Below are 26,733 nucleotides of genomic sequence, written 5' to 3'. Positions count from 1 at the left end.
AATAATATTTCAGCTAAAAAGTCTCAGTGCTCATGGAATATGTTGCAATGATGGTAGCTTTTAGGTTTGTTGTCCGGATCATGCACGCTTGTTTATCAGTGGAATGGCAAAATGCCAGATTAATTCAAAGGACAGGAAATAAACAAGGTAGGGATAAACAATTACGGAATTAATGTAAAATCTATACACAAGATGTCTGCAGGATGTCTTCTACAGCCGGCATCCACTGACTCTTAAGAAGAAAACAACAAACCTTTTAGATACTCACATTGGTTAATATGTAAATACCTGGGGTGACCTGGTGGTCATACTAGGTTATGTTCACCTCTAAATCTAGTTGCTCCTAATGTTTACAAAGTTAGGATACAACATTTCCTCTCCTGCTGCACCAGTACATAGATGTACCTTCCGGGCTTCCAAATAACTGTGGGCACAAAGAGAGGTAGTACGCATCAGTGCTGTTCAGTGATGCTAAACAGAGCGTGTTAAGAGGAGACAGGAGTTCTCTACATGACCCCTGTGGTTCCAAGAAGACCTGAAGAACGAAAACAATCTTAAATCATTTTTAATATTGCCCTTGTCTGCTGGCTGGGTGAGATTGCAATGGCTCGGTCAGCAGTAAATAAGTCAGACTGTAAGTTCAGCCGGAGAAGGGGAAGGGGTAAGACAGAAAAAGAGCAGACAGACAGAGCAAGATAAAAATAAGAGGACATAGCAAAGAAGCAAGTACACTAAAGGGGTTTACCGGCCGCAGTATGGAAATGCATATAGCAGTGAAGCAGAACAGTCTTTCTGAAGGAATCAATGTTTTCTTAACTACAAGTGATCTGTACTTTACATTAATGCTGACCATTTTAAAAATACATGCTGTACAGTTTTAGAGTTGCAGATGTTATTTTCCCAGCTCTCCACTTGTTCACTGGTTTGTATTTATTTCCATAAATCAATTAGTTATAGTCTGAATTAAAGTTTGACGCTTGGTTTAAAAGTATCATTGCATTACCACATAATGGTACATACTTGCATAATATAATTGTTAAGAAAGCTTGATGAATTACAAAACTCAGGTAAGTTTTAAGCTATAGTGGCACTGGGATACAGTACTTGGGCAGAGAGGTGTTTGAGAATGTAAAGTGCTAACTCTGGCTATATAGTACTTGAACAAAGTAAAGCTCAGTTGTTGCGATATAGTTGAGATATGTGGACCAACCCGGTGTATGGACTGTCTGATAGGCCGGCTATAATTTCCATAACCATAACCTTGTTGCTAGCTTGGGTTTAAAATCAGTGGAAAGCAATGAGCTGAAAGATACTCCCACACATTTCCAAAACACCGCAGAAAGCATAACAAACTGGTTGGTTATAAAGTCATTTCCAGATAATTGTCTTTTAAACACTTGCAATTGTAGTTGCTTTGGTCAATATTTTTCATATTAACAAAGTCTTTCGGCCCATTGTTTTAGTTTTACTGCCCACAACTTTATTTTTTTTAAAAACCTAACTTTAAATTACCTGGCCAGTACCAAAAGGCAGAACAGTTGGCACAGAGTATGGTGAACATGATACATTTCGAGGAATTGGTGCAATTCTTAGCCAAACAAAGAGATAAAATACTAGACTGCCACCAAATGGATTACTTGTCCTAACTAACTCTGGTAAAGGATGTTACTGCCTTTTCACATGATACTGTAAGACAAGCAGTTTTTCCTCCTGCATTGTCTCAACCAAGTCCACTCTAAACTACCCAGAAGGCACTTCTGTCCCAGATGGCGACGGAATGACGGCATGTGGGAAAAAGCTCCATCCGTCTGAAGGCTTAGCGGCTCTCCGCTTCGTTCTCACGGCTCAAAGTGTCGAAGAAGGAAAAGTTAAAAAAGAAAAAAGAAAAACCCCAACTCTGCTAAGGAGGCTGTCTGCCGTTCCATCTGGGCCTACCCACACCACCCCAGCCTGCAGCCAATGACGACGCTCCAATTTTAACTGACTGGGCACAAGGATTTGTTTGTTTAAAACCACTGACATACTTTTACAGCCATTGCAGAAGTCAAAGTCTTTACTGCGTGATTGCTGAGCTAATGCTGCACGTCTTGTCCAAAACCGGCAGGAATTGTTTGGAAGAGAAAAAAAAGCAATTGGAATACCAGCTGGTCGAGGGGCAATGGAGATGTGTGAAAAGATACTGATATGTCTTTTTCTCACTTTGTTTGACCATCTTAAGTGTACTTCTTTGATGCACCTCTGTAGACTGGCTGAGACCTGTATCAAATACTACCAGGAGGTTTGGATTTAGAGTGGCATTCATCCACTTAAAAAATCCTCGTCTTGTTTTTATCCCTGAGGTACTGAAGACAGCTTGTTATCATTTAACAACACATCTCCTCCTGCTCAAATCATGCTGCAATGGCCAAATGATAAAACACAGAGCAAGGGTCATTCCAAAGCTACAACGTATTCCACAGCTAGACAAATCTAAAATAGTTATGGTCTGCAGCTGCAGTTTTTTTTTTTTCCCCCGCTGACTTGCCAAGATTCAGGCAGAATGACCCAACGGCCAACCAGTGCGCCAATTTTAAGACTATACCCCAACAACAACAAAAACACATTTTCTAGCGGGAATAACTGTTCTCCGAAGTAAAGACAAGACAGAAATGACTTGGGCAATGATTAGTGTGGAATGAAGAGGTAATGGAAGTCTGGTGGAAACAAGGGAGGCAGAAATAAATGGAAAGAGCATGTGGAAATCAAACAGACGTTGATACAAAGTGAACAAGCGGAAAACAGCTGGTTAGCCTACATGGGTCTGTTTGCATGCTTGTTCGTCCCTCGATGACACTACAACTAAACTACTACTAAAGGGTTAATTGTTTGACGTTCACCTTCCTTAGCTCATCCGTGACTTCAACAGCCGGAAATAGTGTGGAATTACCACGTGCAAGGATGTCTTCTAATTTGTCCCGACTGACATAAACAAGATGTTCAAATGCAGTCTTGCATCAAATGGTGAACATTAGCATTTAGCCTATAGGTGAAATCCTTTGTCTCCCAAATGAACACACACGGTCAAAGTCTTTCAGCAAGCTGCTTAAAGGTATCCAACAAATTATCTCAATGACAATTATTTTAACTGTGGGAATGTAAGCATAAGCCTTCACCTTGATTACAGTAAGCAAGGGTGGAAGATTCAAGCAAATGTAGGTTCTGCAGTGGTGGAGAAAAAAGTGAATTGCTGCAGTACGTCTTCTCCAGAACATAGTACCATGCCACACCACAAAACGAGGATATGATGTCACATAGTTAACTGTGGGGTGGCGCGGCGTTGCTATGGCCCATGTGGTCTCTCGTTTTATGTAATCAAAACATTGTTTTATATATTTTATTGGCCAGGGGTTAGGAGTTGTTCATGTTTTTTCAATCAACACCCTGGTTTCATTGGGTTCCATTTGGAAACCTTTGATTTTGTACATTGTTTTTTTTTGTTGCTAGTACCTGACCAGGATTTGTGTGAGCAGTCTCCAATTTACATCAGCATCTGTACTCTATTAGTAATTAGTACCTCTGTATTAAAGTCGCACTTCTGTAGCGGCCCTCGCCCCTTTGACACCTATGGGTACTGTAACATAGGTTGTAACAACCCTCATTTCCTTTGTGATGTCACATATGGTTCTGCAGGGCACTTTGTAGATGAGGAAAAATATGTCTTGCAACAGCCCAAATTTTCCAAAGCCTGTCCCAGATTGAAACTGGCAACCTTTCAGCCATTAACCACCTTCTCTACCCTTCAGACTGCAGCCAGCCAGATATATTTCTTAGAGAGCGATGTCCCACATGTTGGAGCCATGACGTGACATCATTTGCCTCGAGCCTGCAATAAATGCCTTCAGAGTCGATTTTAATGGGCCAACACAGCCGTTATCTTTGCTCATTAATGTGGAACTCACAATCCTCTTCTCCAACTAGAACACAGTGCCCAAAGTGTGTTTCTCATTCTTAATGAAAACAAACGACCCCATCACCTAAACCACGCTAAACACTTCCAACACAACCCTATCTGCTGACAGGATGTTGATATCAGACAAAGGACAACCGCTCTACAATGTACAATGTACAACTTTCAATGACAATGTTTTCAGCCATGCAAGAAGCATAAAGACATTCCCATTGGCCTTAAGCTATACTTTGTGTTAAAGGTGGAGTCAGTGCTCCTTTAGGATGCATGTTGTCAAAATCAGTTTTAGTCAAAATCAGTGAATATCTTGTGAAGTTCAGTTTAATGTCCAACCTGTGTGTGCGCGCTGAAAAAGAATCCAATGTTAATTCACAGCCTAGGCTCTGTAAACGGGCATGTTGCTAACTACAATGGGTCCGTTTGTTTACATGCCAGTATACAAAGCCAAAAGTGATTTTGACAACAAGCGTTCTCCAGAAATGGTAAATGGACTTGTATAGCGCTATATCTCCGTTTATCACAGACTCAAAGCGCTTTACATTGTTTTTTGTACACATTCACCCAGTCACACACACATTCATACACCGATAGCAGCAGCTACCACGCAGGGTAGGTTTAGCACTAGGGTGCTAAGCTAACTAAGCTAACTATCGGGAGCAATTTGGGGTTCAGTGTCTTGCCCAGGGACACTTCGACATGTGGCGGGGAGACGGGGGATCGAACCTCCGACCCTGCACACCAGAGGCGAACGCCCTACCCACTTCGCCACTGCCGCCCCAGAATCACTGAGTCCACCTTTAAATGCTAATCTCAGCCTTGTTTTCCCACACTGCTCCACCACAATGCTCAATCAAGTCTGTTGTGCCACTCACATGCATGAACTTCTTGCCTGTCTTCTTTTCATTTTCTTTACATTGAGGAAGGAAGTTGTACTACTCTGGTGTTCCACATACCGAAACCCCTTAATTTAAATACATTATGCCTTGCATGCGGATCATTCAGGGCAGAGAGACTGTAAAACCAATTCAGTCCCAAGGGATGGGGTTGAGGGCTGGCTGAGGCAGGACTCTAACAAGCTTCCTCCTGTTTTAAGTCTGCAACCCCATGTGCAAAACCTTGTTAGTCACCCCCAGAGTGGGGGACCAAAGCACGCAGACGAGCTAAGAATAGCATCTGACATGGGACAAAAGAAGAAAAAGAAGACTTATTTGCAGCGTGTGTCACCGTTTACAGCACAGCGCAAAGCCAAATGCAGGCCTCCACATCTGGAGAGAAGTTCCATTGGGAATCAACAGCCAATTAAAAATGTCAAATGTGCAGTTAAGTTCATCGGGTACAGCACAGCACTTATGAAGTCACTATAGGCACTGATTCCCACTGGGGGCCGTCAGTGTTAAAATAACGTCAGCCCTTTGGATGAAGCAATCCACCCATATGGCAGATGAGATGTCATAACCAGTGCTGCCAATATGCACCAAACCTCCTTTCTCTCTGTTGTGGAAACTGAAATATCAGTTTGTCTAGTGCAGATGAGAGTTGGCAATCAAATACCAATTGACACAATGTTCTAATTACAAATACACACGATTATAATATTAATTTCCATAACATCTCTCTCTCTCTCTCTCTCCTCTCTCTCTCTCTCTCAATGCCCCAAAGGACAAAACACCCAAAAAATGAGGCCTTTAAAGGTGCTGCGTGCAACAGTTTCTCTTCCAAATTAAGACCACATTTTCCATAAATGTTGTTGCTTCCTGTCCGTTCTTGTTTACTCCTCCCCAATCCTGGCATGGCTCCATTCATGCAAGATGAAGGATAAAAAAAAGCTGATACAGCGATATCGATATGCTTTTAAATTCAGATTGGTTAATCTATATACAAAACTAGACACATAGATGAGAAGCGTTCATATGATAAAAGTTCCTGTTTCCCTGTAAGAAGATTCTTCTTATGTCTCTAAAATGAATGCAACGGCGAAGTAGCACTGGTTGATCATTGTGTTCACTTGAATGAATGCATACTGTAGAAGTATAGAGTCCTATACAGTTTCTCCTTCTCTTCTCTCTGACATTTTATTTTCTCCCTATGCAGAAGTCCAGCACTAAGATGTCACAGAACCACAAACATTTTTCCTATGTGGGCGTACTGAGAGTGGGAATGAAAGAGCAAACAGTTAGCAGTCACTGAGCAAGGAGCAAAAAAGGAAAAAAAAGAAAGAAAAAAAGGCCCTTTGCCTTTATGGGTTTTATGACTTTTATTTGTTATTTTTATATTTTTTATGTATGTGTTTCCTTTCCAGGAGAATGACAACATGTTGAGGAGAAAGACTCAAGAGATGGTGGGTTCTAACTCACAAACAGAGAAAGAGAGAGAAATGGGGGAGATATTACTGTAGCAATCCAAATAGTCACCCCCCCCCCCCTTCTTTTTGCTTATTCAGCAAACTGTACTCTGCGAGTCAACCTCATCTCCAACGTCATCACCCGCGCACGCACACGCGCACAAACGGATGCAGCGGTGCTAAATCAGATTATGTAAAAGTTGACAGCCTAAAAAAATGTTTTTCTAAAATAATAACGAAGATGGAAAGACTTTGGTATCATTCAACTCATATTTGGAAAATAATCTGTAACTTATTTTTTTTACATAGCAGGCAGAAAGACAGTAGCCTCTAACGCACAAAGTAAATGCAGATGTTGCCTTTGTTTTGGTGTTTCAGTAACTGTTTTGCACCGGAGAAACTGCCAGAGGCTAGCATCCAATGATATGACTACGATGTCTTTATGGAGACAAAACAAGACTGCGCTGTTTCCACTTACTTATCAAGCACAAAGTACAGGTCGAAAGCGCCCTGACAGGAACTCTCCACCTCCTCCTCGTCCGGCTGCTCCGGCTCTGGCTCCGGCTCGGCTCTTCCAGATGGAGAAGACAGCAAAAATAATCCAAATAAAACCAGAACAAGGCGCATGCTCAACAAAGATCTCGCCATAATTGTTCCTTCGGAGGGGGATAAAAAAGTTAATTCCTTTGTGGATGAAAAGAAAAAAACTTAATGCCTAAATGTCCCCTTACATCCCAGAGACAGTTATGCAATGGATGAGGCAGAGATGCAACAGAGACAAAAGAAAGGATGCAGGCGATGCTTCCTCGTCTCTCTGCGTTGGAGGTCAGTTTACAAGCATGGCAACGCGCATCCTCGTCAAAAAATCCAGCTGGAGATATGCTTTCTGCCAAAGGGAATGATTGAAAAACAAAAGTTTCGGATAGTTCACATCCACATGCATTTAGCAGAGGGGGAACAAAGTTTTGAGAAGAACCCTTGCAAAAACCATTTCAACCCCGCGTTAATGGGAGCAATGGATAAAATGATAGAATGGGTGGTTCATAATAACGATCAAAAAATTTATCAAAGTTTCCTGTCAAAGTGTCAAACCCGGTTTAGGTCTGAGGAAGCCAAATGAAGCTGGGAAATGCAGAGCGGCGTTGGCGCTGGAGGAACTGGGAGCCCGGGGGACAGACTTGGCTGAAATGGACCAGGTTTCATATTTCAAACTGAGGAGAAGAGAGGAGGAAAATGGGTCGAGATCCCATTTTGCGCCTCCCTCACGTGGCAGACTGGCGCACTTCGCGGCGCTGGGTAGGATGAGATGATAACTATATGAACTGTCACTATTGAGCACTTTAAACCCACATGTTTACATGTATGTAGTGTCTGAGCATTTTGTCCTCAGTAATCACGACAAGTTTGTCTGTTTTTTTGTCTGTGCTGTCGCAGCCAGTTAATGACAGCAGCAGGAGCCATGGACATCAGCATCCTCTGTCATTACAGCATCATAAAGCAGAGTCTGTAATGAGAGTGTGGTAAATAAATGCTGATTGGCACATTTACAGAATACAGCAAACGTAGTACACTTACACACTTTTGTTGTTTATCATACACACTGAGGTGATCCACACACAGGTGATGAATTATGAGGAATAATATGGCTTGAATATGCCTTTCATATTTATTTTATACCTCCCATAAGTTTGTTTTCTATCAGTACATTGCAGGACAGTGCATTTATATACACGTATATAAGTTATATAAAATTACAGATGCAGATCATTATTAGAAGTAGTAGGGGAGAACGGGGTAATCTGAGCCACTTTTTACATTTGCTCCCCTCTAAGCGAGCTAAAATTATGTATCACTCAAATTTACACATTTTCCATTAATTCAGGATGTTTCCTAGAAATGGGCATTAGCAGAATTTTTTCTAGACAAAGGGCAGTGAAAATATGATTGTTTAAAAAAAAGTTGTCATGTGGCTCACTTTACCCCAGCTGTGGGGTAAACTGAGACAGACCAGAAAAATCAAGGGGGTAAAGTGAACCAGCTGGGGGTAAACTGATCCACTTACTTTTTCCACTCTGAAACTACCATAACAACACATATTGTAACAGTTAGAATCCTGAAAGCTAGCCACACATTCCAGAACTAATGTCGGACTAGTAAAAGAATGATGGGGTTTGGTCAATTAAGCAGAGCAAATTTTCTAAACACTTGAAAGTAACTCTGAACAAAATCAAATACAACATATTATAATTCAAAAGGTTTTAATAAGATTCAAATGACAGATAGAACCAGTTAGATTAGAACACAGTCTGGGGGTCAGAACACAGGACCCTTGGAGCCAGCTTGTGTCTGGGGGTCAAAGCATAGGAAAATCAGAACCAGCGAGAACAGCCTGGGACTCAGAACACAGGAGAAGACTCAACTGGATTATAACATCAGCCTGTCATACTCTACAATAGGCCTACTCTACATTCCAGCCCTGAAGGTTACAGGGAAAGATGAGAAGGTGCTCTTTCCGTGTGGTTGCCCCAGGTCGTCTTCCAAGTGTATTTCCTTGGCATGATGGCTTTTCTACAATGTGTATGATATTAAAATAAAACATATGTTATGTAATATTACATTAAAATATGTTTAAGACTAAACTTAACTTGTGCCTCATGGTGGGGGAAAATGAGATAGTGTCTCACTTTCCCCCACAGCATTTGGCTCACTTTCCCCCACCACCACAATTTGAGAAAAAACTACCCCTCTCAGCATTTCAGGCTAATCTTTAGCTAATATCATCACATGGTTTCGTATGTTGGTAGTTCATCAACACGTATGATATAAGTTTTTCAACGTGAATACATTTGCTTTGGCACACCAGTTGATTAAGTTGACAGCAAGAACATTTACTTTTACATGCAAAATACCTGTTTTGGTGAAAAAAACATGCTTACCACAGCACCATGAGGTCCTCTCTTTCAGGGCCATGGGGAAATGAGAGGGGCTTGAAAACATATATCTCACATGACCAAAAATGTTTTCCGTTGCCTAGATACAGGGGGTGGCTCACATTACCCGATGCCTCAGATTCCCCCGTTCTCCCCTATGTTTAATATTTTAGACTAAAAGTTTTTTGCGTTATTTATTTAGCCTTTTTTTCTCTGAAATAGTGAGACTTATATAGCTTTAAAGCTATAGTGCATAACTTTTCATATGAATGAATGTCGGTTACATTCAAGACATTGTGAAACACAAAGTTGATTAAGCCTGCTCCACAAAACCCTCTCTGTATTTCTCAGTATGGCAACAACAGATACAACTTTTTACACATGGCTAGTCCCTAAAACATGTGCCCAAAATATTTCAAGATTTTTGTTCTAATCAACATAGAGTCATAACTGAAAACCAAATCTGTCACCGACCAACATGTTCCTGTCCTTGACATAATTGGCCTTAAACACAGTGCAATCTTCACAATTGTACTGCCAATGACAAAATCCATTATCTTTAGCAGACTGTGCTTGTGGTACTAGTCACTTTCAATTAAAAAAAAAAATCTTGTGTTGCTTTCGGGTTGCATGATTTATTTTAGACATTGTCTTTGTTGTATTTTTTTATTCCATTGGTGGGGAACTAATGTAACAATTTAGCAGCATCATGAAAATAAATGTTTTGTACATTTTCCAACTGCTGATTAATGGTGTTTTAAGAAGACATTTTTATCTTATGATAAACATCTGTTTCTACTGTATATTATATAAAAAGATATTACCTGCAATTATAAACTTGATCATTTCATATAAACAATTATGTAGGCCCTAATGGTAAAACTAGACTTTTTTTTGTGGGCATTATGCCTCCTCAATAAAAAAAATACCAACACATTTTTTTTTTAATTTAATTTTTATTATGTCTCACCACTGGATTTGATATGACCCAAGTTGTCCATATGGCAAAATGGACATACAGTATTTACCATACACAGTGAGTACGTCACATGATGTTTTAAAGACCAGAGCAACAACGGGAAGAAAATTCACAGAGAACCAAATTTAAAATATCCAACATGATAAATGAAAAGCATATTCCATTTGAAAGCATTTGTGTTTGATTACTAAATTTGTAGTGTGTCGCTTTTCAAAAATGTATTTTTTATAAAGTTGTTTTGATATTACAATTAATATTTGACACAGACTTATTCATACCCACTTCATTACATAATCATCAGCATCTCAGCACCATTCATTCTCAAAACCCTTAACAGCCACAGCAACATTCCGAAGAAAACAAGCACACAACTGTATCCTACTGTTGTACCTTTGCTCTACATTATCAACAGGCTAAAAAGGCTTAGGCCTAGGTTTTGAGATGATGAAAACCGATTACACTTTGTACTTTGTACTCAATCTACATTCTTCACTTCTTAAACAAGTCTTGATTCTAAATCTTGTAACCATTTGGCTGCCAAAGCAAAAGTGGCCCTGGCTTCGTTTATGATGTGCTTTACTTCTGGCCTGCAATGTGCTTGTTGAAGATAGCCTTGGCTGTCCCGAGGGCAGCTTCAGCTGAGACAGGTATGTGAGGTGTGACGCCAACTCTCTCCCAGGCTGGCCCGGTAGAGGTGTCGGAGTGGACGGTGGGGATGTCAAGGAAGATGTCGGTCTCACCAACACTGAAGGTCTGTGGTGGGTGGGAGGCCCCAGCGGTGGTCTCTCCGACAATCATAGCGCGGCCAATCTTCTTCATGATATAAACAAACTCCTCTGCAGCACCAGAAGTCGCTCCACTGGTCAGGATGATCAGGCTCTTCTTGGAGCCATACCTTTCGCCTGAGGAAAAGGATAAAAATGAGGGAGAATGAGGCCTAATTGGACAGTCTGTCCTAAAATGCACAGATGCTTCTATTTTCTAGTCTTATTGAACCTGTTTGTAATTAATTTTGGCCATTTGTGGGCAGTAAAAACATAATACCGGAAACCTGGCAAATGTAAGTCAAGCATAATTTCCATTTAGCTCTGTTGTTGGTCTCTACCAACTCCTGAGGAAAAATATCTAGCTCTTTAGCTGCTCAATGCTCCACTATTTCCACCAGCTAGCCTTGCATTTGTTGCCAACGAGAATGCTACACACTATAAGTTTGTTTTGAATTACCAGTGAGTTCAGGCAGGGTCTTGAGCTCTGAGGTGGTGCCAGATGGTCTGTCGTACAGCTTGTCGAGCACAATCTCCTTGTCAGCATCAAAGAAGTAAGAGCAGAAGCCGGAGATGGCTGTCGTTGGGCCACCAACATTGTTCCTGCAAAAACATATGCAGAACAATCGTATATAGGCTAGATTCATGATGAAACCGAAGGATCCTTTGAGAACCTTTCATTAATGCAGGCACATCTCATTTGAGCTGATTAACTGACACATGAGTTCAGATTCCCCTAGATTCAGTTAATTCTCTAGATCTGTTGGTGGGCCATATTTGAAAATAAATACTTAAGAATTTCCTCCACCAGCAGGAATACCCACCTGAGGTCAACGATCATGGCATCTGTGTTGGCAACTTTGCTCCAGACGTGCTCAACAATAATCTGGGCAATGGCCTTAACCTCCTCAAAATCTCCAAACATGTCAAAACGCAGGTAACCAATGTTGTTCTCAAATATGTCAGTGTGAAAGGAGACTTTGATCAGCTCAATGTACATCTCTGGAGAATAATCCTATGGGAAAAAACAAACAAGAAATAAGTTGGCATTTGTCATATAAGCATGGTCTTTGGAAAAGTTATGAGCAGCAGAGCATTTTCAGCTCTGTAAGTGATGTGCAGGTGAAAAATTCTGACTTTTGTCAGTGAATAAGAGCTCTACTATTAATAAACAGAAACAAAAAGTGGCTGTGTTTAAACATAAGATACAACCAAAAAACAATAAACTTATGTACAAGGTCTTACCATGGGTGGCAGGGCAGGGGTGTTGTGGGTAGTCTTCAGGCTCTTGTCCCCAGAAAGGGTCTTCAGATCAGCAGACAGCTTCGCCTCCAGACTGGCCTTGGAGACAACCATGCTGTACTCGCCATTTGCCAGGAGCCCTTTCAATTTTTCTGCAACGTCAGCCCCAATATCTTCAAAGGCATAATTGTCCGCAATAAGGGTCGCCGATCCCTCGATAATGGCTGGAATTTGGGCACGGAGGTTGAGGATCTTGATGGCGGTGGCGAGGGCGTCCTCAGCATTGACCTCCACATCAGGGGTCACACCTGTAACCTCCCAGGTGGAGCCGGTAATGGGGTTGATTGACTTTGCACTAGGCACGGTAACATAGAAGTCGGTGTCAGCAACTTTGATTTTGTCGATTTTCACAGAGCCCCCGGCCGTCTTCTCTCCCACAATGGTTGCCCTCTTCAGGTTCTGGAGGCAATAGGCCACATCTTCGGCAATGCCATTTGTGTTTTTGCTGGTAAGGATAACAAGGGGTTTGGTAATGCCGTATCTTTCCCCCAGGAGTGTGGTCATAGAAAAGAGCTTAGTGGTGGTGTTTGAGGGACGGTCGTATACGCTATCTATGTGAATTGCAGGCTCAGCTTGGGTAAAGTATGACACAATGTAGGGGATTCCTGAGATGTCCCCACTGCTTGTGTAGCGCATGTCAAAGATGAGAGCTGAGGTTGGTAGGATTTTATTCCAGACCAGGTCTAGGAGCATATGGCCTATCTTGTCAGCGATCTCCTCCCCAAGGATGTGATCGATCCTCAGGTATCCGATGTTGCCGTCCAGGATGTCCAGCTTGATCGAGGTCTGGAGGATGGCGACGAGCTGCTCAGGGGGCAATGGTGGCATTTGTGGGGCAACCACAGGGACATAGTTTGGCTCATAGGTAACCTTCAAGCGAAGGTCACTGACTGTGGTCTGCACTCCAGCACTGAGGACATTCGCCAAGGATTCTCCGTCCGGGATGTTGAGAACCTCTGTGTTGCTGCCAGCTGCATCGATCGCCTCCTTCATTCCCGCCAGCTTCTCTGGTGAGCAGTAATTGTTCATGACGACTGTTGCCATATCTACGATGAGACTGGGGGGAAACGCGGCATGGATGAAGAAGACATTTCCCAGAACTAGCAGTGTTGCTACAAGAAAGAGAGCCTTTGCCATGTTTGTCTGTTTAGTCAGACCAAACCTCAGTGGATGGGAAGTGGAGCTGAACCACCTTCTCTAAGGAGGTTCTTCGTCAAATGGCACTGTTTTGGCTGCAAGCTTTTTGTTAACACACACATATAAGAGGATTGGCCAACAATAAACCTCTAATCGTATTATCCTGAGTGTTTCTGTAAGGCAACAACAACCTAGTCAAGTAGATCTAGTAACAAGGGGGTGTTTGTGGTATTTGTACAGCTATTTAAAGCTACCTGTGTCACATAGGGATAGCTTTAAAACTGACAAATGTCTAGAAGGGATCAAGGATGGTGAAAATACTGCCAGTGTAAGTCACTTTTAATTTATGAAGCCAAATGGAGTCTTCATAAGTGGAAGTCATTGATGTATGCCATTTGAAAGAAGAAAAATACAATAAAATGCTGAAATAAAGCATGTGAAAACACATGATTGCCATATAATTTAATTTAAAAAAAGAATAATCAAAGCTGATCCATGTCCTGCTAATATTTTTCTAATAGGAGCTAGACTAGAGAAATTGTACTGTCAGTAACTGGAAAGTAAATTCAGAGCCACCAAGTTATTTTATTGTTTCATAAATGGTACACAATTAATAGTAATTGTTCTTTTGGTGAGGTTGTCTCCCTTCTGAAAAGGTGTTGAAGTGAGATTTAGTTTAGGTTTGTATGGTACTTGCCCCCTCTGCTGGTAGTTTTGTGGTAAAGGAAAAGAAAAGCTGAAAAATCATCACAACATACTGAAGAAAAAAAACACAATCTAACAAGCAATACATTTGGCAAAGAAAGTAAAACAAATTTAATATTAAAATACATCAACATATATTGAATTTAAGTTAAAATCATTTTCCATGTATTAATATGGTTCAACAGAATATGTACCTAATAACACCCAGCATGTTAAATGCAATCAAAGAGAATAACAGAAGCACAATAATATGGAAGGAAAAAAAGGCAACTTCACATGCTATAAATGAAAAATGACAAGTGGGGTAGAAAGGTACAAGGTAATCATATACATAACAATAGTGCAATGTAATTCAATTCAAGAAAAATGGGCCATTGTTAATAATTGGAAGTTGCTTTATTCTCACTGTTCACACTAGAACTAGATTAATTTCAATGGGTTATCGGACTCTTTTACTCTATCTACAGCTCATAAATTCTCTCTTGTAATAAAATAGATTAAATTACTCACTTAGTACTATCCTCTCTGTAGAAGGCATCAGCTGAATACTTCTAATGCAAAAGTACATAAAAGAGATAAAGGTTGTACACACCAAAATGTTCTACCAAAGATACACATGTCATTATTATAATTTATGTTGTTGTTCCTGTTTCTCTCACACTTATTTACTTGTGTAAAGGCGTCTGAGACCATACAGAGAAATTTCAACTCTAAATCTCTAAATCGGAAACAGAAAAATGTAATTGTTCTTGTGATGTCAGCTTTGTAATACAAAGTGACCTCCTATCCAGTTAAATTGTAGGACAAGCTCTCTGATACTTTACTGCATTAAACAAAGGATTAATGACCTACTGTAGCTGAATGATTCATAGGCGACATTGACTAGAAAACAACGCATACAAATTGGACTTCGACCTTAAAGTGGTGGTTACACATAAGAAAAATTCCCTAATAGCTAATTTCCTTGCTCTCGTTTTAGCTTTCTTGCTGCTATGATTCTCTTTGCTACAGTAAGAGAGTCACTTGCTTGGGCAATAACATTAGGCTCAACCCCTGAAATGCTCCACAATTTCCCGGTGATTGCACTTAACACAACTTGGTTAGGGATGGAAGCGTACAGGATGCTGTCCCCGATATGATAGGTTCCGCTTGACAGAGACCCTCCAATGGTTGGCTCCCCAATGACTGTGGCCCTATTCAGGTCCTTCAATGTCCGGGTGAACACTTCTGCTGCTGAACCTGTCATATGACTGGTGAGGATGTAGACATCCTTGGAGGACTCGTACCTTTGACCCGTGATTTGAGACAATGTCATGACCTCTGTCATTGTGGCTGTGGTGCGGTCAAATACAGTGTAAAGATGCTGCAAAGGTTCATCATAAAAAAAATAGGTGCACAAAAGGGGAATAGCTGTTGAATATCCACCGGTGTTGTACCGCATATCAATTATAAGGGTATCTGTGGTTACTATCCTGCTCCACACTGATGTTATCAGCTGAGGCCCAATGGCTTTCACCACCTCTACATCTGCCATCATGTCAAACCTTAGATAGCCAACATTACCTGGGAGAATGTCGATTTTAAACAAAGCTTCGATCATGTATCCCACTTCTTCAGTGGTAGGAATCTTTATGATGTCATGAAGCGACTCAGGCTCAACATCGCAGGGAAAAACATGAAGACGGTGATCGCCTGAACTCTCTTGGAGGTCTGCCGTCAACTGAGATGCCAAAGATTCAAAGTCAACTACTGACCGGTACATTCCCTCAGCCCATTTTCTCAACAGTACCTTGCTGACCTCTAGTGCGACCTCATTAATTGCATAGTATTTCTCTAGCAGTTCCCCTGCATCCTTTATGAGGGACCCGAGCCCTTGATAAAAGTTTGCAATCTCATGAGCTTGCTCCACAGCTTCCTCAGCTAGCACAATGGCATCGGGAACCACACCACCCCCCAGCCAGCATTCACCATTGTTGTCTAAAAAGTTTATAAATGGGACAGTGATGGCAATGTTTGTCCCGTCTATTTGAAACGTCTTTGAGTGCATCAGGTTACCAGATGTTATTTCCCCAATCACTGTGCCAAAATGTATGGACTGTATCAGGTAAGCAAACTCTTCTCCGACACTTGCTGTGTAGTAACTAGTCAACACGTAAACCCCACGTTTAGAGCCGTAGGTCGGGCCTGTGATACTAGACAGAGAGTCATATTCGGTTGTTGTGTTCTGAATTCGGTCATATATTGTGAAGAAGTTGTGTTTTTGGGAAGCATCCTGCAGATAGGACAGTATAAGAGCTAGAGAGGTAAAGGATCCACCAGTGTTATAGCGTAGATCAATAATCAGGTTATTAGTATCTTTGAGGGGTTCCCATACCTTTTTAGCCATGAGTTCTTCTAGTTTAGCCACTGCAGATGACTTGACAAACGTGTCAAAGCGGAGATAACCAGTATTGTGTGGGAGAATTTCCACTTTGAACATTGTATCAACCAGCACTTTTAATGATTCCATGTCATCTGGAACATTGTAAAGTTCAGAGTCCTCCTCTACTCTTGCAGCATCGTCTTCTGTGTATTTGATGGTCAGTCGAGGATCTTCAGATACAGTCTGGAGGTCCTGGTTGAGTCTTACTGCTAGGTCCTCCTCGGATACAACAGAGATTAAGTCTGTAGATTGCAGATGTTGAAGAAGTGCTGGAACTCTGTCAGTGAAAGCATAGAATCTCTCAATAATGTTGGAGATACTTTGCACAACTTTTGGAATGGTACTCCTTACAGCAAGAAGGGACTTGGCTTTAGCAACAGCTTCCTTGGCGTTGACGTTGACCATTGGGGATACACCACTAACTTCCCAACTCTGCCCTGTGATTGGATTGACTGATCTTGCCACAGGAACTGTTATGTAAAACTCTGACTGAGCGATTCTCATCTTTTGGACTTTCACCGACCCACCAGCAGACCTTTCCCCAACTGTGATGGCCCTCTTCAGACTTTTTAATGTATATGCCACTGCCTCAGCAGCCCCCACAGTGCGCTTACTGGTCAAAATAATTACATCTTTCTTCTTACCATACCTTTCCCCATTTAATATTGGCGAAGTCCATAGTTCTCTGGTTGTATTTGAGGGCCTGTCATACACAGTGTCAATTTGAATGATATGCTCAGGATCTGAGAAATAGGATATTATAAAGGGAACACCAGACAATTCTCCAGCTGTGCTATACCTTAGGTCAAAGATAAGTGAATTTGTCTGAGCAACTTTGTCCCAGATGTTATCCCTAAGCAAAGAGCCAAGCTTTGCCGCAGTCTCCACCCCAATGATCCGATCCATCCGCAAATATCCAATGTTGTTGTCCAAGACATCCAGCTTGACAGAGTTTCTCACAAGCCAGACCAGCTGCTCAATGGGGAGAGATGGTAGCATCTTTGGCATCACAGGGACGAAATTGGGCTCATATGACACGGTCAATCGCGGATCGTTCAGTGCCCCTTGTACTCCGGCGGTCAGCACACTTGCCAGTGTCTTCCTGTCTGAAATCTGCAGGATTTCACCGCTGTTGATGGCTTGTTGGATAGCGTCTTGCATCCCGACCAGGTTCTCAGGAAAGCAGTAGTTTTCCAAAAGAATATTGGCCATTTCTAAAACCAGGGCCGGCTGGAATGATGAGTTGACAGATAAAGTACATAGGAGAAGCATCAATAGCAGAGGTGGAGTGTGTTGCGCCATCGCCACAACTCTGTCTTCTCTTTTACTAGGCTGTGTTAGTTTATTCCTATGTGTTGAGAGGGTGGTTCTGGTGGGAACATTGTCAATATTGAGTTTTTTTTTGGACAGCAGCATCATCATAAGAGGCTTTCATCCTCAATAAACCTTTAATCGCATTATCTGTGGTGCTTCGGCGAGCAGTAAGTAACAGACAAAAAAGGGAGCATGTTTGGGGTCTTATTTTTATTCAGCTCTGCACTTGCTTCATCTTTGTTCAAGGGGCTTCATTTATTATTACTTACAATTACACTTAAGTCTTATACAGACTTGAATTGTAATTATAATCGTAATTTTTAGAATTCACGATTTGTTATCATATCTATACTGAAACCAGCACAACGTTTCATGTAATCACAAAACTGTTTTTAGGAACAAGTGAAACATGTTCAGGTTGGACTGACTGATGCAGGAGGCGGATCAGAAACTCTAAAGCTCCTTCTCCCTCTCCTTTGCTTTCACATGTCTGTTATGAGGCTTATGGTGGTGCATTTGGTAGCTTTTGGTAGCTTTAGGGATCAAGTCTGGGTTGCTCCACTGCTGACATGATTACACAGTTTGCGTACACGTGGCAAAGCCTTCTTAAAACACATGCAGGATCAGAATCCGGGGAAAAACACACACATACACATACACACGCATCCACACAACACACTTCCTATAGGAATAACACGTTGGAAGGTCTTTATCTGGATTGAATGATGAATTATTTGCTTGTTCTCCTTGCTGTGTACCGCTCCGGAGATTGAAATCCCTAAACTACTAACTTCTCTGAAATAATGAACAATCAAAGCAACCAAACATTTTAAGTGTGGAATTTAAGTTCTACAAATTACTTTATAAGCAAGGTTGATCTGTAGGCTGATATTGTTTTGGACACAGTAGGGGAGAACGGGGGAATCTGAGGCATCAGGTAATGTGAGCCACCCCCTGTATTTAGGCAACGGAAAAAACATTTGTGGTCATGTGAGATATATGTTTTCAAGCCCCTCTCATTTCCCCATGGCCCTGAAAGAGAGGACCTCATGGTGCTGTGGTAAGCATGTTTTTTTCACCAAAATAGGTATTTTGCATGTAAAAGTACATTTTCTTGCTGTCAACTTAATCAACTGTTGTGCCAAAGCAAATGTATTCACGTAGAAAAACTTCTATCATACGTGTTGATGAACTACCAACATATGAAACCATGTGATGCTGATAACTGAAGATTAGCCTGAAATGCTAAGAGAGGTAGTTTTTTCTCAAATTGTGGTGATGGGGGAAAGTGAGCCAAATGCTGTGGGGGATAGTGAGCCACTGTTAAGTTTAGTCTTAAACATATTTTAATGTAATATTACATAACATATGTTTATTTTAATGTCATACACATTGTAGAAAAGCCATCATGCCAAGGAAATACACCAGGAAGACGACCTGGGGCAACCACACGGAAAGAGCACCGGAGAGAGTAGAGTAGGCCTAGTTGTAGAGTATGACAGGCTGATGTTATAATCCAGTTGGGTCTTCTCCTGTGTTCTGAGTCCCAGGCTGTTCTCGCTGGTTCTGATTTTCCTATGCTTTGACCCCCAGACACAAGCTGGCTCTAAGGGTCCTGTGTTCTGACCCCCAGACTGTGTTCTAATCTAACTGGTTCTATCTTTAATTTGAATCTTATTAAAACCTTTTGAATTATAATATGTTGTATTTGATTTTGTTCAGAGTTACTTTCAAGTGTTTAGAAAATTTTCTTTGCTTAATTGACCAAACCCCATCATTATTTTACTAGTTCGACATTAGTTCTGGAATGTGTGGCTAGCTTTCAGGATTCTTACTGTTACAATATGTGTTGTTATGGTAGTTTCAGAGTGGAAAAAGTAAGTGGATCAGTTTACCCCACAGCTGGGGTAAAGTGAGCCACATGACAACTTTTTTTAAAACAATCATATTTTCACTGCCCTTTGTCTTGAAAAAATTCTGCTAATGCCCATTTCTAGGAAACACCCTGTATTAATGGGAAATGTGTAAATTTGATTGATAAATCATTTTAGCTCCCTTAGAGGGGAGCAAATGTAAAAAGTGGCTCAGATTACCCCGTTCTCCCCTACTACACAACATGGAAAGACATTGATCATGTTCATCAAAGCTGCTACAAGTTTACCAAAGTCTACAAGTTTACCAAACCCGAGCGGCAAACAAGCAAAATGCGATTGAGACGTCAGAACTTTTATAGTTTTTCTGAAATTAGGATTAATATTGCTAATACTTCTACTGTTAGTGTTATGGTTCTTTAACAACAGACACTCCAGACACTTTAAACTAGCTTTGTTCAGTCACATGTTGTTGATGTCTGGGTAAACATTTTGTAAGGCAAAAGCAAATGAGCCAATTATTTTCTTCAGTCATCTTGTCATTGGTGCTATTTTGAGACCAGAGCCATTTCGGGTTACCCAGGAAGGACGTGAACTTGCCCCCTTATTGGTTTTGTTGCAGAGGCGTGTTACTGACTTCAATATTTGATATTCAGAGCAGACACTTTGCATTAGGACAAAGGTTTGTCTGGAATTAGTTTGTTTTACATGTACAGTACATGTTCTATTTTGCCTTCATGTGATATTCGTCTTGGCCTCTGGGTGTCCTACAGCTGGTACAATGTTGCCTGTTTCTCTCACGTGAAGAAATTTACAGACAAGCAAAATTAAGGTAGTGAAGGATTTGCCGTGTAATATCATACTGTACATGCAGACTTACTTTTCATTAATTACACATTAAATTAACAAAAAATATATTTACCCTGCAGGAATCGATATTGCATGATGTAAAAACAAATCAACTTTCATTTAATAGTCAAACTTCAACAGACTTTTAACCCTTTCTTGACAGTCTGGTCAAGTGCTTATGGGATATTATGACGCACAGCTGTCTTCACTATCATCTAACGAGCAGTGGGCTCAGGCTGCCACTGACATTTATTGCAGAGATTCAATAATTCCAACTGCTGCTGGCTGTATTTTTAAGTGTAAAACATCCAAGATAATTTAATATATGAAATATAATGCATGAGAAAAATCATCTTTATATAAATGGATACTAAACATATAGATACAATTTGAAACAGTTTCAATGACTGAAACATGCAAATATATTTTAATGTTGGAACAATGACATAATTTCTTTTGCGTATGGTGGCGCCTTGCCAAACTTTATTCTAGTGACCATCAACCAACCACTGCAAAGGGATAGCATAGTCAAAATTAAGTCAAAAGTAAGGGCAGCTGCATTCTCATCCCCAATTAATTTTATGATTTAAACAGACAAACATATTTACACCCAAGAACCAGAGAAAACAATAAGAAACAGCAACCTAATCCCTGTGATATAGGATATGGTTCCAAAAGACAAGCAGAATTCAAAGAGAGTTGAATGTGAATGACAAATATAAATACAAATTTACTGGTAATCTCAGCCAACTGCAAATATTGTCAGAATGAAACTTTAAACTGAAATTTGTCATGGTGACTGCTGTACAATTTACAGCATTTGAGCTTTAGTTTACACAGAAGTGTGCAAGGTTTTAGTTGGACAACCTAGGCTGAACATAGAATACCCCAGTTGTACACACACATAGATCGAAATAATAAATTTGGCCTTTCTGTGACCATTCAGGGTGACTTTCAAGTGAGACACATGATTGAAAGGTTGACAGGAAAATGTCTAATAAGTTCTGGAACTTAGAACTCAGATCTATTTGCTGAATTATGTTGTTGTGTTGCTTGTTAGTTTGAAGCTGCAGTTAGAAGGTCGTCTTTGGTGGTTTTATGAGTTTTATGCCTCTTGGTACACTGTAGTAACAGCCTGAAGTCAAATAAGTAGGAATTGTACAGAAAAATACATGAATTCATGCCAAAAAGTTACTAAATAAAGAATACGCTGATTGGATGAAATAAGTAACTACAACTGTATTTGATTTTGAAGATTCTTTATTAATTTCAGGATAATCAAGCCTCAGAAAAAAAATGTAGACATCATGAGACAGTAGAATAAAAACTCTCCACTGGAAGCTAAACTGTTTTTTTTGTTAGCAGCTTAATTATAGATTTGGTTTAAATGTTATTTCCATTAAATCCTGGACAATTTTAATAAACAAATAACAGCCTTACATTATTTGTCATAGCCGCCTTGCACCTTAGACAGGTTCTCTTGTATGCAACGTCAACAAAACAGCATGCATGTATAAGCTGAACACTCTGTACAAGTCTGTATAACCACTTCTAAACATATATCATTATAAACATATTACAACTACAACAATAGTAATGTACAGATTTACATACAAACTAGCCCAGGATGAAGGACAGCTGTGATTTACCCTGTTAATCTTTCATAAAAAATAAGACGTTGTAGTCCACAAGTTAACAACATGTATGGACTTAGAATTAGATCTTTAATTTATTCGAACATACTTTTTGTTGTGTTTTACATTTTTTATTACACAAAAATACACTTTTATAATGTTTTGTTTATCTAGTTTTGTTGAAACCCAGCGAAAGGGCAAGCTTTTTATGTACATATAACTATTATTAAATTTACTATGTAAGGATATCTGTTTATTTAATTTTTATGCTTGTTGGTGTTAACATGTTAACATGTGAAAAGACATCATTTAAGCGAAGGCCTCATTGAAATAATCTCAGCACAGGCATGTAAAGCAGAAATGACAAAGAGGTGTAAGGGATTCACTTGAAAAAATAACATAAACAGTAAATTAAATACTTCATACTGTATAATTATTTCATGGTTTACAGTATTAAAATAGACACACAGTATATTTAATTTCAGGAATGCATGAATTGCATTTATTATATTCTTACACTTGCCCATGGTCCCCACAGGAGGAATCCTACTAACTTTGGCTTGTCTCAAACTTTTTAGTAGCCTCCACCATGGGTAAAACATGTTTACATCTCGACAGCTGGGGTATTGATATCAGTGAAATTTGATTCACACATTCATGATCCCCAACTTTTCATCATCGCGCCATCATTGTTTCAAAACTTATAGGTTCATGGGTAATTACCTGCTAAACTAATGCATTTTGCATTGACCTCATCTGTGCTAACTTAAAAAAATATATATTTTCTTGCCAACACCCTAAAATAAGATCATGAACATGGTAAACAATAAAACAGTAGCCTAAAATATCAGCATGTTAGCATGGTCATTAGCTCAATGCTAACATCAGCATGCCATGATAACATTCTGATGTTAGCGTTTAGCTCTAGTTGTGCCTTTGTACTGACTTACAGAACCACTAGCATGACTGTAGACTTCAGTAGGCTATTTGGAATCTTAACCTACAAGAAGGCATCCATATTTCCCCTAAGACCTGTGCTATGCTCCTTCTACTGGACCAATGGAGGGTATAAATATCAGACTGACTTAAATGAAATGCAGCAATAGATCCAATATATTCACCTGTGCTAACACCAGAGCAAACCTACTCTCTCTAACTACCTGCAGCCACACTCTGCCACCTTCATCTCCTCATAAAGGTATCTTATAGTGAGCCGTCCGTTCTCCTGATACATGACTGTGATGGGGTCCAGTTTGATGGGGACGCAGCACGCCATGTTGGCCTTCTTGGGGTCCCTGATGTTCAACAGCGTCTGGATGAGGGCGTGTTTCGACGGGGTGGATTCGTCCGTCAGTGGGTGGTAACAAAGGCCTCGACATTCGAATGCATCATATTCTGGAGGTGCCACGATCCAGCTGTCCCAGCCGATGTCTTTAAAACTGACCTTCAGAGAGGTCCGCCGGCAGTACTCCCTCTCTGCCTTTCTTTTCTTTCTCCGTGGATGCTGAGTCTCCTGCATCTCAGTTGAAAGCTGATCCCCTGCAGCGGCAGAGAGTAGGATGGTTTCTTCTTCATGGAAGATCATCTCCTCTAATTCCTTCTTTGTCTCCCTCCTCCTGCTACCCAGGTCATCTGAGAAGACTATTAAAGCTGCTGAATAGTTATCTCCCACAGACACGCTCATATTCAAACAGCCTGCCCCTTCTTCTACACTTTTAGAAGGCCAACAGTCCTTCCTGTCGACCACAACATCAAAAACTGTTGCTCCATGGCCCAACTTGATCCATCTCTGAATAGCCTTGGTCACTTCAAATGTCTCCCATGTGCCCTGCGAGCCTTTCACATCTTTGCCAACAAGAAGTTGGGTTGTCGATGTGAAATTGTTGCAATCCACTTCATAGACTTTGACAGTTGCCTTGAAACTGTGAGAGCTGACCCCTGACCTTGGATCTGGGAAGAAGAAGAGCTGTAGTTCAGCATTAGTTATCTTCTCATGGCTGGGGATGCTGACGTTAAAGTGCAGCCTTTCCTTTGACTTTGTGCCATTTGTCACAGAGAGAGGGATATCTGTTGAGATATGAAGAGGTCAGAGGTTTTATTTGAAACATCAGCTGATATTTGTCAAACAGAGATTACATATTCCTAAGAAATCAGTACATGTATCCATGGTGTATACCGTAGCCTATATTATTTTGACTTGCACACATATTTGGTTAAGTGTAGGCTAATTACCAAAAAATGGGAAAATAAAATTGATCCCTTCATAGTGGTCTTCAGAGAATGTGAATACTTGGTTCCAACTGAATAATTTTAGTTCTAGGTTAATTAGCTTACACCATCTGCATGAATGCTAATTAGACTAGCTTGCTAGTTTACATTTTTTCTGTGAAATACAAACCTAATCGCACAATGGATTCTGCCAAATGTTGGCTTGTTGCAAAGAGGACTGCCTTTATTGACCTTTGGTTTAGAGCTATGGTGTGCAGTCGGAGCACAAGTGCACTACTGAAACACAGTGTTTTTGAAAAAATGGAAATTATGCAATTTGCTATAGGGGCATTTAAATTGATAATTTCTTACATAAAAAAAACTTCAATATGTTTCTCATTGGCCATATCTAGGGAAAAAAAGAAGCTTTGGAAGCATTAATAATTAGGCTTTCTTGGTTTGATAAATTATTATTGCAATCATCAAAGCCAAATATGCTCAGTTTTTTTTGAAGCAATCAATCAAGGGTTTGGGGTCCCCAGAAGGAGTCGTTCGATTAATCTGAGGGTCCATTTACCTTTTTCAATAAATGAATGGCCTTAAATTGGCCTTTAAGTTTACTGTAATGAGAGGTTGCAAGTAGACATTGATCCACTTTTAAGGGGTCAAAAGTGAAACATGTTGGGAACCACTGATATAGAGATTTATATAACGTAAAATTAAAAGCTAAACTGAACAATATAACTATTAAAGAAATGTGCCAGGAGAATGCTCACTAACTGGCCTGTTTTTCTGTAGCTGTGAAAAATCTCTGTTATATTAAGAGTGAATTACATTGACCAGCTTATATAAAGAAGATAGCCTAAACTATATACATTTGGCAGGTAGGGATTTCCTAATATTTGTATTCAGTCTTTGAGTAAGGAGGTTACCAAATGAAAGACAAATCCTTTCTCTGTAATCAAATAGTGTCTCCCTCCCATAAGCTAGACAGAAGTTAACTTCACATTGCATTACACTTATTCCAAAGTTATACCCTGTTCATGTACCTTGCACAGTGAAGCTTCGTATGACATCAGACTGAGGGATTGTTGAGCAGTCCGAGGCGTACTTGTTGTAGAGCTCCACCATGAACTGAGGAGGGTAGATCTTGCCTTGCTCCTGAGGGACATCGGACAAGTTGAGTTGTCTCAGAAAGCCCTCCTTCATGGTTCCCAGGAGGTTCTCCATCCTGGAGTCGTTGTCTTCCTCCTCTAGAAGGTCCTCCTCTGACAGGCGAGAGTAGAGTGGCTCATAGTCCTCAGTCTGGATATCATTATTGAGAGGTTTACAGGTGCAGATGCCAAAAGAAACCACCAGACTCAAAAACACCTGGAACAGGAACGATCTGGTGCTCTGCATTTTGAAATTAAATTTCTTTTGAGCCACTGAGCTGGCAAAAACTTCCCGGCTTGAAAACAGACTTTGCAATGGCAAGGTTTGAAAATGGAGATCCCCAATGAAGGGACCACAGTCCTGAGGTCCGCTCCCATGCTCCCAGAGTAAACAGGGGGACTTGTTTCGACCAAAATAGTAGCTTGGCCATGCTTATCACTGCCATTGATGCCTTCTTTTAAGCCTGTTATCATTAGAGGGCTGGCTGCTAATGAAGACACTGTAAACACTTGATGGCGATAATGAGAGAGGCACTGGAAACTGTGAGGTTACTGACAAGCAGACATTTCCATAAAATGCCCTTTCGCTTGAGGGTGAAACTGTTGAGGCCAGTGGAAACTAAACATTTAAAGGAAACAAAGCGGTAAATTTTGAATTCTTAACCGCCATCATTGCGACATATTTCCAACAGCTAAGTGTTTTTTTTAACTTGTATCCAACCAGAGACATACAAATGTTCCAGATACCAAAATGTGATGAAGGTTGATGACGATGACTTTGATCCCTTTGAATGAACTGATAAGGAATATAATATATTTGCCAGACACAGATAGTTATAGGAATGTGCAATTTTTTAAGAGAAACATTCTTGTAAACCAGCCAGAGAAATAGAGAAGTCACAAGTGCATCAAGAAGCACTGTGCATCAAGGGTTTTAAATTGTACTTCATTTACAGCAGGCTGCCAATTCTCTAGACTAAAGCACATTATTGCAAAAGAAACACATTTTATGCACGCCTCCTTCATGCCTGTAGAATAATTTGTACAATAACATGTTCACAGCGATAATGCTATGTTAAGCATGGGCGTAAGGTATAAAACAAAACACAAAAAACTACAAAACAAAATTGTGATCCCTTAAAACGTTCAGTATTCAAAACTATACATTATAAGCAAA

The 26,733-nt window shown here is 40.4% G+C and overlaps 3 protein-coding genes across 3 annotated transcripts in view; all 3 read right to left on the bottom strand.

Moving 5' to 3' along the window:
* Window positions 1-7,398, bottom strand: part of antxr1c (ANTXR cell adhesion molecule 1c) — a 34,680-nt gene extending 27,282 nt beyond the window's left edge. The window contains exon 1 of the mRNA XM_080048638.1: window positions 6,766-7,398. Within this exon, the coding sequence (XP_079904764.1) occupies window positions 6,766-6,935 (170 nt within the window). The 5' untranslated portion in view covers window positions 6,936-7,398. The remainder of the gene's footprint in view (window positions 1-6,765) is intronic.
* Window positions 7,399-10,188: 2,790 nt separating this feature from the next.
* On the bottom strand, window positions 10,189-17,828 carry irbpl (interphotoreceptor retinoid-binding protein like; the record flags this gene model as incomplete). Its single annotated transcript, XM_080048647.1, has 5 exons — window positions 10,189-11,098; window positions 11,421-11,563; window positions 11,785-11,975; window positions 12,206-13,319; window positions 15,073-17,828. The coding sequence occupies 5 exons, from the start codon at window positions 17,826-17,828 to the stop codon at window positions 10,773-10,775; spliced, it is 4,530 nt and encodes a 1,509-aa protein (XP_079904773.1). The 3' UTR covers window positions 10,189-10,772.
* Window positions 17,829-23,350: 5,522 nt separating this feature from the next.
* Window positions 23,351-25,803, bottom strand: gdf2 (growth differentiation factor 2; the record flags this gene model as incomplete). The annotated part of the gene is made up of 2 exons (XM_080049463.1): window positions 23,351-24,261; window positions 25,452-25,803. The coding sequence occupies 2 exons, from the start codon at window positions 25,801-25,803 to the stop codon at window positions 23,351-23,353; spliced, it is 1,263 nt and encodes a 420-aa protein (XP_079905589.1).
* Between the last annotated feature and the right edge of the window lie 930 nt (window positions 25,804-26,733).

Source organism: Ammodytes marinus (assembly GCF_949987685.1).
Source record: "Ammodytes marinus genome assembly, chromosome: 20".
Classification (NCBI taxonomy): Eukaryota; Metazoa; Chordata; class Actinopteri; order Uranoscopiformes; family Ammodytidae; genus Ammodytes; species Ammodytes marinus.
Note: the sequence above shows the minus strand (reverse complement) of the source record. Positions and strands in the feature narration are given on the sequence as shown.